Source organism: Gasterosteus aculeatus, chromosome 6 (assembly GCF_964276395.1).
Source record: "Gasterosteus aculeatus chromosome 6, fGasAcu3.hap1.1, whole genome shotgun sequence".
Classification (NCBI taxonomy): domain Eukaryota; kingdom Metazoa; phylum Chordata; class Actinopteri; order Perciformes; family Gasterosteidae; genus Gasterosteus; species Gasterosteus aculeatus.
In genome coordinates, this window is record NC_135693.1 from 6849442 (window position 1) to 6867087 (window position 17646).

General features: G+C 42.3%; 1 protein-coding gene across 39 annotated transcripts in view; it reads left to right on the forward strand.

Moving 5' to 3' along the window:
- Nucleotides 1-17646, forward strand: part of rims1a (regulating synaptic membrane exocytosis 1a) — a 67644-nt gene that overhangs the window by 15363 nt on the left and 34635 nt on the right. For 38 of the 39 annotated variants that reach the window (XM_078103939.1, XM_078103940.1, XM_078103941.1 and 35 more), the window contains exons 3-4: nucleotides 5539-5740; nucleotides 8333-8344. In XM_078103939.1, the coding sequence (XP_077960065.1) occupies nucleotides 5539-5740; nucleotides 8333-8344 (214 nt within the window). The remainder of the gene's footprint in view (nucleotides 1-5538; nucleotides 5741-8332; nucleotides 8345-17646) is intronic. The other variant, XM_078103974.1, reaches the window with a different exon arrangement.

Consider the following 17646-nt stretch of genomic DNA (forward strand, 5'->3'; position numbering starts at 1 on the left):
CGTCCAGCGCCACTCTCAAAGAGCCTGTAGCAGTATCGACAAAATTATCGATCTGGGACGGACTGAGGTTCTCACAGGAGTCTTCTTGTATCTTGAGGCAGGGCACTGAACTTAGAGCAGAAGGAATGGCTTCTTTAAATGAGGCTACAGCGGTATCCGATAAGCGTCGACTGTAGAAACCCTTGGCAGGAGGAGGGGGTTCCGATAGTAGAAATTCAAAGGTTATCAGACAATGGTCCGACAGGAGAGGGTTCTGTGGAAAAATGGTTAAATGTTCAATCCCAATCCCATACACAGGCACCAAGTCGAGAGTGTGGTTAAAACAGTGAGTTGGTTTATTTACACACTGACAGAAACCAATTGAATCTAACAATGAAAGGAATGCAGTACTAAGGCTGTCGTTGTCGACATCCACATGAATGTTAAAGTCACCCACAATAATTACCTTGTCCGTTTTAAGGACCAAACTCGTTAAGAACTGTGAAAATTCAGAAAAAATTCTGAATAAGGACCTGGGGCCCTGTACACTAATACAAAGCGAACCGGCTGGATTATTTTCCAGGTCGGTTGCGAAAGACTGAAAACCAGACGCTCAATTCAGTGGCATTTCGTTATTTTTCATATATTTTGTATGTAAATTTGATTATTTCTATTTTTACAAAGCAATTTGAGCCACTTTTATGTTTAGCTCGGTTCTCACCCTCCAGTAGCTAAATGGGAACCTTTTCCAGGGTGAAGCTGGCAAAGCTATTAGCTTTCAAAGTAGCATCTCCAACACATGCGTAGAGAATCTGTGTTGTCGAAACAGTATTTAAAACACACCAGTGGGCCTCACTGCACTGGGTGACATGTTCCTTTATTACCATGAACTCACACTGCAGTTCATTTTGACTCGATGCCGCTGGAGGAAATACTCACTAGAGCAACAAATGTGAATTAATACGCGTCGGAAAATAGCCCCCAACAAACCCACTATTTAGTCCACTTTGCTAAAAACTACAATGCCCAGCTGTTCTAGGCAATTGCTGAGCTTTTAAAAAAGGGGAAAAAGATACGCATTTGTTCATATTCATGCTGAAAACGGTGTGCGCCGCGTACATTATTGACAACTATTACAACACTGCCAAAAGGCTTCTTGATTTCTGACTCTTTAACTCGACAAGTTAAAGGTGAAGTACAACTCACAGCGGAAGCCGGGATTTACAAGCAGGGAGTTTGTTGTCAGCAATAAAAATATGCAATAATGCGTGTCTTTAGTTATCCGTATCTCATAAACATTGACACATGACTTCACTCAAATTAACTGAATGTAAAACTGATTATTTCCAATGTCAGTTTGGGAGTCTAAAAAATAACGTTTTCTCACTTTGAGGTATTTGTTCAGTTAATCTAAGAAATGTTTAAAGGCTCCTCGGTGCAGTAAATAGCTTTTCCAGAGGGATGTTTTGCACCTCTCCGATGTAAATGCTATTTGCATATTCACAATAACAATGTACTTTTGCACAACAAAGAGCTCACTCCCGCCATATTGTTCAATCACATTGTTTAAAAAACAATATTTTCTTCGGAAAAGTGAGCAATAAGTGAAAACTTTTTTTTTAACGTCTATTTTTTTTTTCTTGAAAGCTAAATGATAGAAAAGTGGAAGTTTGTGAGCTTAAGTGAGTTTCATACGTGGAGGTTTTTGTGCTCACTTTGCTTTAACATTGTGTCTTACTTCATTTGAATATGGATATTTCCCTGCATTTCCGTAATGAGCTCGCTCTCTGTTTTCTCAGTACACCTCTCTCTGATCTCTCCCTCCCTCCCCTCCCTTTGCTCCATCCTCCTCCCCCCTGTCTCCCTCTCATAATGATCTGCCAACCCTCTCCGTACATTTGATGTGTTAAAAATGTTTCTTTTTTTTCTCACCTGCAAGAGGGGAACTGATGGCTTGTTGTGGTTGACTGATTTAATATATTTCTTGCTCCTGCTCTCATGTTTGCTACTATTTGGTATTTACTACTTTGCCTCAAGGCACACACACACAGACAAACACACAATCTCATCGCTGTAACACACATGAATATATGTTAAATTGTCTGTTGCATGGTTTCCATTGTAGGAGGAATACATGTATCCACGGTGGTCGCCCCCTCTGGGTGAGTGATACTACGCCGAGCATTGGTTTCATGGGATAGCATATAGCGGGTCAGCTATTGATCTAAGTGCGCTAACCTCGTAGACAAAATAAGGATCAGCTCCAACATCGAAAGAATGCCGGTTCCCGTTTGCTAGTAGAAAAAGGAAACTGTCGTCGGCCACGCCGGCCTTCTTTCGAGCCGTGAAGTGCTGTCGCAGCTCGTCTGTCACGATGCGTTCACACCAAAAGCAAAGCGCATTTTCCCGCGTGTAGGTTCTGTGCGAATGGTTGCGAGCGCCGCAAATTTCCACCGGTGGCGCGAGTGACAATCACACCGGCTCTGCTTGTCAGCCCCTTACCGGCTGTGGTTACAACCTGCTGAGGCTGTGAACGGAGGCCGGGGGGGGGGTTGGGCTGACGTAGTGAGAGCCGTGGATCAGGAAGTGAATCCTGCAGTGCTGCAGCAGCAGGTGACCCCGCTGCGACCTTTTAGCTATTGCTCCCAGGAAGTGCGCATGTGTGTGCACTTAACGTCATCCTCGGTGTGTGTGCGAGCGTGCACGTTAGTGCGCAGACGTGTGGATGAACGAAGATGCTGTGTGGGTGTGTGTGTGTGTGTGTGTGTGTGTGTGGTTAGGTAGAGTTTCCCCCACCGGGTCATAGAGTCTCTGAAGGCTTTTTCTTCAAGCCATATTTAGGGAAACAGTTTGTCCTGTTACACGCGATGAAACAACGGTGATTTATCCATCAATCCACTGGACGTGTGACTTGCTTTTTTTTACTTTTTTGGGGGGTTCTTAGTCGACTGCTGGGATTTGTAGTTGTTTGAACATCTGGGCCGATGGGGGAGGAAGCCTCACCACTGACTCCCAGTCTGTAAGTACTGCAGCCAAAAGCAAATGATGCGGAATGCTTTGGACGTCATATCAGGTTGGACGCTCTTTGATTGATGGAGAGCTGTGTCAGCTCAACGTTTTGAAGACATTTTGTGTCCCTAAGCTTGTTCATGATTTCACACTTTGTGCCTTTTGTACAACGGCCAACACATATTTGGAGTTGTGTTTAAAACGACGCTCGTATAATTCCATCACTCTTGTCACCTTTAACTTTGGTTCTACATGATGCGTTGGGGAAAAGGACAAACGTATTAAAAAGGTGCAGTTTTGCTTTTATGGCCACAATGACAATTTTCCATCTCTCATGCACAACAAACTGATAAAGAATTGTTTTCCTCCCTCCTCCTCCCCCCTCCTCTCCACTACTCCCTAATTGTTCACTTTTGCCTCCTCTTTCTAATCTTTTCTCATCTAATTTCGTCTCCTTGCTTCCCCCCTATACCCTTAACCTACCGTGTACCCTTTCCTTGTCAATTCTTCCTCTCGATTCTCCACCCCCCCTCCTCCTTCCTTCTCGTTTCCCTTCTCCTCCCTCTCACTTGGCACCTCTTTCACTGTTTCTCACCTCCTCTACTCTCCAATTGCTTATTTTTTGCTCTTTATTTGCACAAATGTTAATGTCACATTGTTGGCTCGGTTTAATTTTATGTAAGCGAGTTGTTACATTTGACAAGAAAACAAAATAAATTGTGAGATTAAAACACACACTATCCTCCATATACAGACAATATGATTGAACACAGAGTGAAGGTGGTTTAAACGCAAATGCATATTTAGTGGACAGGAGAGTTTTTTATTGCTGTAAGGACATTTATCTTCTCTTGGCAGCCATATTTGTCCGTGTCCATTTCGACAGCCGAGTGTGTACATTGTCAATGTTTTAATCCCCTTTTTCTATGACCTAAAGTGTTGGGTGGGGGTCAAGTGTTTCACTGCCAAATAACAATTTAGTTTGTGTTCTGTTTGGTTCATTTCAGTTTAATAAGTAAATAGTGTTTTTCAGTATTATTTGGTTGAGTTTGAATGTTTTTTGCCAATTGATGGCCTGAGGCTCCCGTTAATTACAAGACACTCCACTTTTTTAAAGCAAGGTGGTGAAAGTGAGTGTGGGGCCGTTTCTCTCTCGCCTCCTCTTTCTATTCCTCACCTTTTATGTTGGTGTGCTGCGTACTATCATCCGCTCCCATCTTCTCTACCACCTTTTACCATTTGGTCCTTTGCTCATTGCTTAGTTTGTACTTATTGCCTTTTTTAAACAAGGGAAGTGTAATTTATTTTGTATGTACTTTGTATGTGATCTTAACGGATCTACCTGCAGAATGGAATCACTGGCCAGACCACAATATACAAATGCATGCACATCTCCTCCCTGTGATTCTGAGCCCATCAGTTCTGCGTCCGCTTTGGTCTGTTTCCCCTTTAATTGCTCTCCCCTCGATCTCCACAGTGTGAAATCCAATTAATCAGCACAGTGTAATGCGTCAGATAAAAAACAGTTCTCTCTCTCTCTCGTATCGATTTGAGTCCTCGTGTCTGCAAAACTGCCTGAAACAATAGCGGACACAATAAAATGTTGATTGCACCAAAATACACAAACAGCACTGAGAGCAGAGATATCGACTGGACTTAATGCAACGATTGTCTCTCTTTGCTCTCGTCTCAGGTTGCTTCTCTTCCTCTTTATTTATTACTTATCCAATGAAAAATGGCACCGTTCTTTCGTATTTTTCATTGTTTCTGATCCCTGGTTAACTTGATCTGCAGTGAGTCACAGTTAATATGCTGAAACAAAAGGCCTCAAAGAGCAGCATGGAATCGAATGAATTTTTTCACTTCATGCAACTTTAGGGTGGATTACCTTTATTTTTTGGTAAGGACATTCATGGTCGCCAGAGGATGTCGATAGCTTTGTTTACTCCCTGTGTTTTCCTCTCGCGCCATCATGAGTTTGACTTGAATTGTCAACTATTGGGATTTATTTGAAATTTGACAGTTACACAGATTCCCAGAGGATGAACCGTCATTTTTTTCTTGATCCAGTTTTCTTATCCAAACCTCTATTCCTACAAGCAAACAATTGCACCCCAACACCTCAGTCAAATATCAGCATGTCAACATCATCTTTGTGAGCGTGTTAGCATGTGGACATCAACGGTTCTCTCAAACATGGCTATGCTCAAGTGAAGCCTCTTATGGACAATAGCATGTACAAAACAGCCACAACCAGTGTGTTTTATTGTTAACTTGAACTGTCGGCCTCTTAGTCACACTGTCGCCTAAATCAGTGGTCGATTGAGATGGCTCAAGTTGTTTTTTATGCATGACTTATTTCAAAGACATTTAAGAGAGCCTCTTTGATTAACACCATATTTTAAGCTGTGCTTTTGAATGATTTCTCATTGATTAGGTTGACTTACAATTTCTTTGTTCAACAACAGCCGCAGCGTAAACGGGCAAATTCAAAAACATAGTCTGCTGTCAAAGCATCCATGTTTACACCCCGTTTTATTTAATTTCCAGAGGAATCCAGCAGCAGTTGTCCAGCTACAGGGAGACGGTGGTCCGACAGGCCACGGTAGCGGCAGGTCACCGGGACGACGCACCGACCTGCGGCATTTGCCACAAGACCAAGTTTGCAGACGGCTGTGGGAACCTGTGCTCGTACTGCCAGACCAAGTTCTGCGCCCGCTGCGGAGGCCGCGTGTCGCTGCGTTCCAACACGGTAAGAGAGACGCGGGGGGCGGAGGGGGGTGTTGATGGACCGCTGTTTGGCAAGACTTCATACATATCTCAGTTATAGCTTGTCATGTTATCATGGTTTCGGTCTTTCGGTCAGCCAACGTTCCCTGTGGATTGAGTGGCATCGCGGGAGAGACCACTCCATCAGGATAGAAGGGGTTTTATCTTAGAAGGCATTTTATTAGTACAGCACATTTCAACAATAAGGGAATTCAAAGTGCTTCACATAAAAACTTTAAAAACATCCAAAGACGAAGCAGGGAGATTTAAAAACAGTCAAAAAAGTCATTAAAAAGAGAAAAAGACCACATTAAATAAAAATAAAATAAAATGTAGGCCGCAGTAAACAGAAAAGTCTTTAATTGGGATTTAAAGGAGCTGAGGGACTCAGTAGACCTGCAGCTTTCTGTGACTTTGTTCCGTATACGTTAGGCAGAAAAACTGAACCATGTTTAGTCTCTGGGAACAGAAAGTAGACCCGTTCGGTATCAGCAGATCAGTAAGGTATTTTGGCCTTACACCATTCAGTGCTTTAAAAACAAACATTGACTTTAAGACCAATGCATTTAGAAAGGATCTAGTTCATCACTCGATGAATTCGGGGTTAATTTGCCCATATACTCGCACAAAGGGGAAAACTATTTTGCAGGGCAGCACAACCTCAAATCCGTCATCGGATCCAAACACTGCCAACATACACGTGCAGCACATGGAGCTGTGTGGACTATGGAAGGGCGTCAGGTGTTTGTGCTTAGGTGGAGGTGATGAGCCGTGGCGCAGGTCCGCGTCTTTATGTGTGTATTAAAGTGTACTGTGTGCCGTGGACGTGTGTGTGTGTGTGTGTGTGTGTACGGTATCGACACCCATGCTGTGGCTTTTACCGTGTATTCACGTGTGCCTCCACTCATGTGTGTGACTGTGATTCGTGCTGGGATTTGGTGTGTGTGTGTTTGTGTCCCAAGCAGGAGCTGGTAAAGGTTAATTGGGCATTAGACTGAGTTGTGGACCGACGGGGGTGGTCTCCCACCCTGTCTCAGTCTCCCTGGGGTTCCGGAGGTGCCCTATACACACACAGTGGGGTGTAGGTGCATCAGGGGAGCCGAGTCTTCCTCTAAAATAAGTGACGTCTCCTCTCCCCCGCCTCCCTTCGCCTACATCACCGGCGTGGCATTTAATGACCTCACGCTTGAACAAACGCACCCGCTCAAAAGTACGTCCTAATTAGTTACTGGCTGACACGGGGAGACTTCAGCTGTGGTGTGTGTGTGTGTGTTCTTTGAAAGGTGGATTTGTGTACGTGTATACACACATTCACAGAAGCTATATATGCAACAATGGTTACAGACTTGCAGTTTCGTATTATTTATTTCTTAATATGTTATTATGTGTTGTTAAGTGACGGTGGCAAGGTGTCTTTGCGGTGTTCATTTAATTACTTTTCGCATTTAGATGTGTGAGAGGAGACATTACGATAGCTGATGATGAGAAAAAGCTGGGTTAATTTCCCTGCTTATCATTTTCAGTTTGTTTATTAGTTCAACATTATCATTAAAAATGCTAAGCAATGTTGATAGTGAGCCTTAGTAATTGTTGCAAGCTAATAAACAAGTTTCCCCTTAGCTAGGCATAGCTAGGCTAGGTGAATGAGGCAACCTGATTCTCATTCAACCCTTTGACAGAAATAAAAACATGACGAAATAATAATAATTCATCGTGTTTCTATGCCAACCAGCCACCGCACAACTCTAAAAACTTCCAAATCAGTGGTGACGAACACAGCGAGCAAATGTCAGGAGTTGAGTTATTAACGCAAGATTCTGACGTGTGTGGTCACTGCCTCCCAAACGAATCAAAGCATACGGGGCCAAATTGCCGCCTACATTAAGTTACTATATAGTTGGAACTGACAAAAATTAAGCATTGCAAAGGCCGACTCGCTCCACTTAAAAAGCACTGGTGCTCCATTACATCACATCCAGCAAGCTGCACGGAGGCTCAACTAAAAACACCAAAACACTGAATGCGTCAGCACTGAAATTTAAATGACAGCTCCCATGTTAATATTGTTTTCACAAATGTTCAGCCCAGGACTATTTTTACCACCCCAAGTTTATCAAAAGTAGCTCAGCTGGGCGGAAAGAAGCACAGCCTGTCAACACTTGACAGGGAACGTTTACGTTCCCTCGCCCCTCTCTCCTAATATCAAACGCAAGAAAGGACCTGAAATTCAAGGAGCATCGCTTATTTTTATATCACTGAAAAAATAATACATAATTCTGAAGAATTATGTATTATTTTTTTCTAATGATGTTTGACTTTCCAGAGACTTTGTGTCTACAGTTAATGAATTCAGTTGTGTATGCATAAAGATTTGTTTCAACATTTCGACTCCAATCTGGCTCAAAAGAGTGTCAGCATATTATTTGTGTAACCTTCATGGAAACTGAAATATGGGTGTTACAGTGTTTGTTGCTGTTACGGCTGTAGGATCATTGCCATGCTTTCCAATATCATCTCTGCTCACATTCTCTCTGTCTTTCTTTTCATTATACATGGATGGCTGACTTGGCTGCAGGAGGACAAAGTGGTGAGTGTTTTTATGTGTGTGTCTTCTCTGGACTACATAACTTTGCCTGCAACCTTAAAGACAATCCATCTTAATGGGTTCAGACAGTATGTATTTACCCATCAGTCTGTCAGCCTCTGTGTCCGTGTGTCTGTTAACATCACAATTTGTGTCTGGAAACATCCTGGTTGAATATTTCAACTAAATCATTGTGATTAAAGCAATCTCTTCATTAGTTGTTTTCCATACTTACTCATATTCCTAAATCATCACCCAGCCACCCAAACACTTGGGTCTCTGATGTAGATCAAAAAGACAAAATACGATATATAGTTTTTTGGCCAAGCGGAGTGACTATCTGGGGTTTTGGCATCAATGTGAGGTTGCCTAGCAACCAGTCCAGGAAGTGCTATATCTAATAACTAATGAAGAGAAGCTCAAAATGTGAAACTATTGCTGTGCTTGGTCTCTGAACCCATGAAATCCAGATCCAAGCGCCGAAGCAACTGGGAAACCTATTTCATTGCCTCAGGGTGGGGGGGGGGGGACAGTCCACCCTGATCTTGGACCCTTAACCGTCTGTCCCGTTTCTTCGGGTTCGTGACACATCTGCCATTAAATGTGTGTTGGCCTGCTGCAAAGCCGTAGAGAAACCGTCCTCTGTTGCGTGGCCAGAATCATCCGGAATGATGGTGCTGGAGGAAGGTTCCCGGCGGACATGCCTTTGACACCCTCCCCTGCTTGTGCAGTTGTGTCAGGTTTAGAACCTTACTTGGCCTTGGCTGCTTTCCCTCACCGAAGCTGCCAAACCGGCACTTTGATGATAGTTGGCTGGGCCCGAACTCCACGGCTATCCAGGAGTGCTTTGGTGTCCTGCACATAGCAGGCTCACTGCCCTGCTAAAGCTCCGGACAGCAGTCACTGGCTGAGAGGATCGGTTTGGCAGGATGGCCGTATAGCTGCAAATGGATTCATTTAATTACTCAGGGATTGATTAATCTTACCTGGCACCGTGCTCTGAAAATGCAACGTTACTCTGCCCACTCTTTCCACTCTGTTCAAACGAAATACCCAAAGTTAAAGAGAAAGGGTTGGCACGGACAATCCCGCCGTTCCCAGGGGTCCTTGAAGGAGTTCTAGGTGGGCCTCAATAAAGTGATTTCAAACTGGCGTTTCGTGTGACTGTGTCAGTCCATGGGAATACGTAGCACACAAAGGTATAATGTAGCTTTTATTTTACTTTATTAGACGTCACAATCTTATGTCCACTTCTTACATAGTCAATAGTCATCTGTAGCCTTCAATTGTTTAATTGTTAGTGTTGATTTCTTTCTCATACATTATATCCTCTCATGCTCTATTCTGATGTCATCAATTTCTCTCTTTAATACGTTAATGTAGTTTGACACCTCGTGTCCTCCCTTTGCTCCAACCACGTAAATAGCCGCGGCTAATTACCACGTCCGGCTTATACATTAAAATGAAAATATATTCTCAAGACGTATGGAGTTACCTATAAAAAAAAACATCCAAAGTTATGTTCGAGGGCTGGAATTGTTATTAGTTGCTTTATTTAAAAAAAAAAAAAACTACTATTTATTTTACTCACATCATCTAGTCTTTCCGACGTATAAATTTTGTGCACTCAATGACCTGCGTGGAGTGTGCCGTCTTGCTTCCAAGAGAACATCTGTGAAAGCCGATGATAAAGACATAAATCGAGTTGTAATAAGCATGATGCAATACAGTGTGTGGCGCATGCAGCCTCGTGTGCTAATGATATTCGGGGCTCATTATCTGCTGTGATGGCTGAGCTCTCGTGGAGCCGATCGTCTCTCACAGACAGGCACGCTTTTGAAGTCCTCATTCCTCTCCTCACTAGAAACTCAGGAGTGTTTTGTGTGTTTCTTTTTCACACACGCACATGCTCACTACCGCCTCTCCTCTCTCTAATTGTAATGTCAAGGGATGTATTTCTGTCGGGGTTCTGTGCTTTTATGTATCTACTGCTCAGCTGTTTTTAGACCGGTTCGGATTCAGAATTACCAGCATGGCTGCCTCATCCTCTGGTGCTATTAACCACGACAGCATATCATCAACGTTTTGTATGATATCGCAGAAAAAGTTACTCACATTTTTCTCACATTTTCCAGAGACATTCAAGAAGTGTGTCAATTTCAAATAATATCTTAAGAAAACTTATTTTCATTTGGTGTTTCCTCACGTATGTGCAGCAATACTTGGAGTGGAGTCTTATAGTGTTTTTTTGGCATAATAACTAAATACAAAACCCCCCATAAACAAGCAAGTAAACAACAAACCATTTGTGTTCTGTTTGTTTAATTATTTTTAGTATCCAAGCCAGTTGCTTCTTCCTGCTTCCAGGCAAAGCTAAGCTACACACGTCAAATACTGGTTACGTGCAACCTCTCTGTCGGCCAACAAGGCGGCGCATGGAATCAAACACCTTTTCTGAGGAACGTCTTCCCGGTTAGTCACACACCACTCGTGCGTGTTCGTTCATCACACGTCTGTTCAATCTTCTTGCCATCATGTAAACGCCATCGTTGTGTGTCACAGCTTCCCCACGGCGGGGCGTTTACGACCTCAGAGACAAGTCTGTGTCACGCTTTCGCGTAGGTGAGCTTCACAGCATCACAGAGTGCCGCACGCGTTCGCCTTCCTCCGGGTCACGATGCCTCCAACACTGTGTTGTTGGACGAAGAAAAGACCGGCATGGAGGTTCGACGCGGCTCCGTATGCTTTGACTGACCGTCCTGCACCCTGAGACAAATGGGCCAGGCAAAGGAAACCGCACGGGAAAAACAGTCTCACCATGTGCAAATATATATATGTGTATTGATTCAAAGCCTACATGGAATCATGCTTTGCGCCGCGTTGTGTCGGGGTGCAGCGCACTACAAAAAGCCTGAACAATGTGTCATCTGCTGTTAACGCCACAGCGCCTCATGATTACTATTGATCGCCGGTCCCACTAGCTGCGTCCGTCTCCACGTCCATCTCTCATTGACTGGTCTTAAGGGGGCCATCGCTCTCTATGAAAGTAGGCTGACACACACACACACACACACACACACACACACACAATATAGTTCCCTGAATGACGTTTGCCTGTACAAGCTTGTGCACCATACAAGAACGTGACGTTGTGCGGACATCCTCTGATGTGCAGCGCCATTTGCACACAATTACAAGGAGGACACATGCTCAAATGCATTGTTTGCTGAGCACCCCATGTTCCATTTTATTAATCGAGCTGTTCTCGTACAGAGTTCCTCCAGGGGACCTTGTAAAACAAGAAATGGACATTGATTTATTAGTTACTTTGCTTCTGTTGTTATTTTAACCCAAAGCAAAAATCATTTCCAAAAGTAGTCTTGTTGCCTGAACCTAAACAATCTTTTCCTGAACTTTACTATGTCGTTGTATTGCCTAAACCGAACTTTCTTGTGAATAAAGGAGTTTAACGCTGAAATAGACAACAGTCATGTAACAAAAATGTTGGTGCAAAATGCATTAAAAATAAGGAATGACTGCTTGTAAGATATTATATAAACCGTTGAACTAAAAGTAACAGAAGACCAATGTCATTCGCAAAAGAGATTTTGGTCAATTTAAAGTTATGTAAACGTAATCTCAATGTAATTATCACTGGCTTCTTCAATGCAAATCTTTCTGCAACCAGGTGCAATCTACCAATACAGTTGAAATCATAATTATTCAACCTCCATTGTGTATTAGGCTTATTTACAAATTATTATTTATTTTCTAAAAAATAAAATTCAACACGAAAAGCTACTTTTAATCATTACTAGTCTCAAAATGATTCAACCTCTTCATGACAAGCAGTTAGTAGAGCACCCTTTGAAATGATTCAACCCCCTGTCTCAAGCCCACCTGGGGCAACTAATCAAGGGCTAATCATTAGTTCAGGTGCGCTTAAGATAGAACGCCCCCCTCGAGCGACCAGGACCTGGTGGCAGCAGGCGCTGAGGTGTCAGGTTGCACAGTGAGGCGCATACCGAACACTGAAGGGTTTCATGCCCGGACTCACGCGCACCACTAACCCCAAAAAGAAAAGTCAGCTCCAATATGCTGAAAAGGCTTTGTTTCAGAAGAAGGAATGGACGATTCCAGCGTGGCCGTCGCAGTCGCCAGACTTCAACCCCATCAAAAGTCTCCGGTGGAGTTTGAAGAAGGCGGTTGCAAGACGCACACCCAAGAATATTACTGAACTGGAGGCCATTGCCCATCAGGAGTGGGCTGAGATTCCTCAGGAACGCTGCCAGCAGCTGGTTTGCAGCAGGTCATGACAGCAAAAGGTTTCTCTACTAAGAACTGAAGATTCTTGTTATGAGCAAGTTGACTCATTTTGAGACCGCAGTAGTCTTTAAAAGTATCATTTGGTGTCAATGAAAGAAAATGCAGTTTTTCTGTGAAAAAGAAAGCGATCCGAATGTTTACTGCACCGTCAATAATGGCTGTGTTTCCGTTCCATTCAAATACAACTTTTCATATTTCACCAAAGGAAATGAAAAACGTTACGATACGGTACGTTTGCTTCAGCTGGTTTGGAGCGACTAACTTTGCTACACAATTTGCTCAGACGTCGGCGGGATTGTCCATTAATTGCTGCGATCCACCAGTAACGATGGGCCACGTAGAGGTTGCAAAGTCGGCTTGGCTACTATCTTACCAAACTACCATAGAAAAATGGATAGTAATACAAAGATTGACAGCAGAAAAGACAATGCAGCGAATACCATGTTTGCTGCTTGCTCTTTTCAACAGTTATTAAGACTTTTATTAAAACTGTTTCTCAGACAAAATCACAAATCTGCTCAAGTGAGCTTATACATTTCTTTTTACCCAATGGAGGGCGTTGAAGGAGCGTTGCTTTGACTTAAGGATAAGGAAAGGTACTATATATCCGCATACATACATTCTATCGTCCAAATATAGTTCAGCAGACAGTGTTTGGTGTGTTTTTTTGTCTACAAACAAAGGACAAAAAATGTCTAAACCTTCAGATAGTTTTAAAACTAAAGGCATTTGCATTATCAGGTGCTTTTATATGTTAACTAGAGACCTTTTTCCACCACTGAATGTATGAGCAGTAATATGATTAGCCACAGTCACCACATCCAGGCATCCATGCGTGTTCATAAAGTCTTATTGTGTGTGTTGGGAGAAAGTGTGTGTCGGCCATCGTGCTTTGCGCCTGCTTGTAGGACTGGCGTTCCACGTGTTACTAAACAAACCCATTGCACTTGGGCGTCTGCAGACGCACCTATTTGTGTGGTAACTTTGGGTATGTGCTGCGTGTGTGTGTGTGTGTGTGTGTGTTTGTCAGTGTTGGGCAGTTACTGAAAATGAGTATTTAGTTACAGTTACTAGTTACTTCTTTTTAAAGGTAATTGAATTACTTACCAGTTACTGTGTATTAAAAGTAATTAGTTACTCTGGAAAGTAACTTTTAAGTTACTTTTATGTCTGCTTTTTAAATGTAATAAATATAAATAGTACTGAACAGTCAAACACAATAAACATATTTCTGTGACACACAACGTTTGGTGGCCACAACTATTTTGTGCTGACAGGCAGCTATTTACTTACTATTTGCCGGCCCTCCGCTTCGCGTCACAAAAGAGAGTAACGCGAGTAACAAACTCATTTCAATTTCAGTAATTGTAACTGCGTTAATTTATTAAAAAAAATACTTTGTTACATGCTTGTTACCGCTAAAAGTAGTGGACTTACAGTAATGCGTTACTCCCAACACTGGTGTTGGTATATTTTACTGTGGGTGCTGTGCTAATATAGTGCCTCATTAGCTGATGTGGACACTAATCTCCTTTGTGGCAGTCTTTCATCCTTGGCGCAGGATTTATAGACGCCTTCGGTTACGGCGCCCGCCCTCACGCGCCACCGCTGCCATACGTCAAGCTGACGCTGTACTTCCTGTACACTGAAGAATGTTCTGGAAAATCTTGTTACGTCACGGAAAGGGGTTTCAACGTTCTCCCGCTTTCCTCCAAACTCCATCAGCGATGGATTTTTCATTGTTACGCTGCATCACGCGCACCCAAAAGCACCGCATAGGCCCTACACATGAGCAGTTACAGGAGGGTAATCACTCGGGCTCCTCAACAGACGTGAATAGACACAAGCACAGATGGACACACACACACCCACACACACACACCACACACAAAGGCAGATGCAGCAGGACCTAAAAAACAAACAAACACACACACAGGGGTTTGGTGTCCTAGTTTCCATCTGTGGAGAAGCTATTCTCTCTCTCTGCTCTCTTCTTCACTCACTAACTAATCTCATGGGGAGGGTCTTTCTGTGGTCATGTGACACTTAGCGTGTGTGTGTGTGTGTGTCTGTCTGGATCAGAGCAGGCGTTTGTATCTGCGTTTGTGCATCGCTGCTCATGTACATATATCGTATATATGGTTTTGTGTGGGTATAACCACAAGTTTGTGTGTGTGTGTGTGTGTGTGTGTGTGTGGTTGTCTCCACTCTGCCGCTTGTTTCACCATCGTATTATGATCTAATACTGGGATTATCATGGGATTAAGGTAGTCGCTTATTAAAAATAACAGCTGGCCATTTGTTATGGCGGCATCAACGCACTCTGACGCCTCCTCACAAAAAAAAAGGTCCCAATAAACTGTTCGGGCAGACAATGAAATGTGCTTCTGGAGAGGAGTAAGAGAAAATGTGACGGGTGAGACAATCCAACCCAAAACATTGCACAATACTTTTAAGTAAATTTACAATTTTAATTTTTTTTAGAATAACAATAATATTTGTTCATTATTTGCAACAGGAATTGCGATGCTGAGATGTATTTAAAGAGTCATTCAAGACTTAACATTAGAGACATAAGGGATCTTTACAGTTGATTTGAAACTGCATGCATACAAAAAGGCAAAATGATTCCGCTGCAAACTATTCAATACGGGTATCATCAGGAATGTTACAATAATGTTAAGAGACATTACTGTCTAGGTTGTTTTGTAGAATAAACCAATTAAATACATTGTTTGGCTCATCAGGCAAGGATACTGTACAATGGTGTCGGCTAAAGTAGAAGTTTATACACAAACTGTGTGTTTGTGTGTGCACTCCTGAGCCTTTCCTTTGATTGAAGTTTTGCACTCAAGTAACAGATTGAATAAACCTTTTTTTGGGTGATGTATTTTATGTTATTAAATGTGAAAATATCAACCATGTAAATGAATTAACTAAACTACAACAATAGCAGTGCTAATTATTTTGTTGTATTTAAATAAAATGTAAAGTGTTACTTCTTCTGACAAACCAGTCAAGAGTGCTTGCACAAACAAATTAAGATATAAATGTATTAAATAGGATTACTATAGACAAATGTCATAGAAAAAATACAATACTATCAAATTCCAACTTCTAAACATAATTCCATTACATTTTATTTTATTTGTATCACCCCAAAAACAAATCACAAATTTGCCTCAGAGGGCTATTCAATCTCTTCTCACCTTTATCTCTCACGTCGCCACAGAACCCCCCCCCCCCCCCCCCCAAAATAACTTGTAACTGGGGGAAAAAAAGGAAAAAACTTAGGGAGCGAAGCGGAGGAGGGTTTCCTCTCCCGGGGTTCAATAGATCAATAGATCACGTGTGTACAGAATGAACAACATAAAAGACGATAACATGTTCAATGAATGTGACATAAATGACTCAATGAGAGTAATGAAAAGAAAAATAATTGCAATAACAAAACCATCATTGGATTTAATAGACAAATTTGAATAAAAGCATTAACGGTAACAGCAATAGTAATGGTAAAGTGTCTAATAACAATAATCATTGTGGAAGTAGGCTTCAGCGGGGCCACGGCAGGGGAAGGACCAGGGTCCAGATATAACCTCGATCCATGGAAACCTGCTGGGCCAGAGAGCTCAAACACTGCAGGGAAGAAGCAAGGTCAATATGTGATTGTCAATATGTCAATGTGTGTTTATGTAATTGTAATTGTAATGTGATTGTAGAAATAGTACTAGAAGCAGTACGTGTCAGATAAGATAATAGTTACGGCAGTAATGTGATATTTTTTCTTAGTTTTTGTTAAAACACATGTTGCCGCATTCTGCATCAACTGGAGATATTTGAGAGACTTAATTAAAGCAGCCTGCTCATAACAAATGTTGAAATCTAGTCTCAAGGTAACATAGCTAAACGTTGTGCATCACTTTGAGACAGGATGTGCCAGATATGTTTATATGTTACCTAGATTAAAAATGCTTTCCTTGAAATATGTTTCATCTGGCAGCAAAAGGACACATCCTGATAACCCGATATCCTCCCCTCTGCTCAGTGCAATTCCCCCTGGATACAAAGAACAATTACAACATCTGTTAAATATGCCATAAATCTAAATTGTATATTAAATCATGAAGCTATTACTGAATACCACACACCATATGGATAATATTTAGCTAGTCTTGGTGTAGACTGGGACAGAACACAAAAGTAGGAACACATATATAATGAAAGAAATATTTCGTATGATTAAAAACCATAGAAGTTGAAAACTGAGCGGGCCGATGCAGGTTATCCGCATTCCCTGATCGGACCCACTGCACACACGGTGCCCATCGGGTGAAAGGTCAAGCAGCCTGTGTACAGCGGACCAGTTCACAAAGTCCTCCTCGCACTTGATCTTTAAACGACCGCCTGGACCCTCCTGAATAAAGTGAACTATAAGCCCAGGTGGTGTGAATATTACGTCACAGAGGACACCGAGGGGCCTGGAAGGGTGACGGCGAGTAAGTTCGGCTAACTGCAACAACTCTTTATGGTTAGCTAGCAGTTTCACTGCTCACTTTAAATACTTAAGGCCATTCAGTAGCATTTCTGAACTACTATTTTGGCATACACATTTTCCCGTGTTGTATTTTACTTTTACAGTGTCTTTGAATTAATACGGGGTTCCGGAATGGAGGAAATATGCTAACGTTAAGTTAGGTCACTTCGTGTAAGCTAGCTAGCTTGATATAGCCGTAGCTTAGCCCAAGCACTGCTAACGTAAAAAGTAACAGTCGTTATTCTTTTTCGGTGACATTGTGGTAATATTGATATTCAACATGATTGTGTGATATAAGGTTAACATTAAGCTTGGTTACTGGGAGTTTAATATAGCGTTAGCTTATTGGTAAAAACGGCAGCGGCTGTCCAATATCGTACTGGTTAAAGCCGACTAATGTTACGTTAACTCAACGTTGATAGAATGTAACGTTAGCTATGTA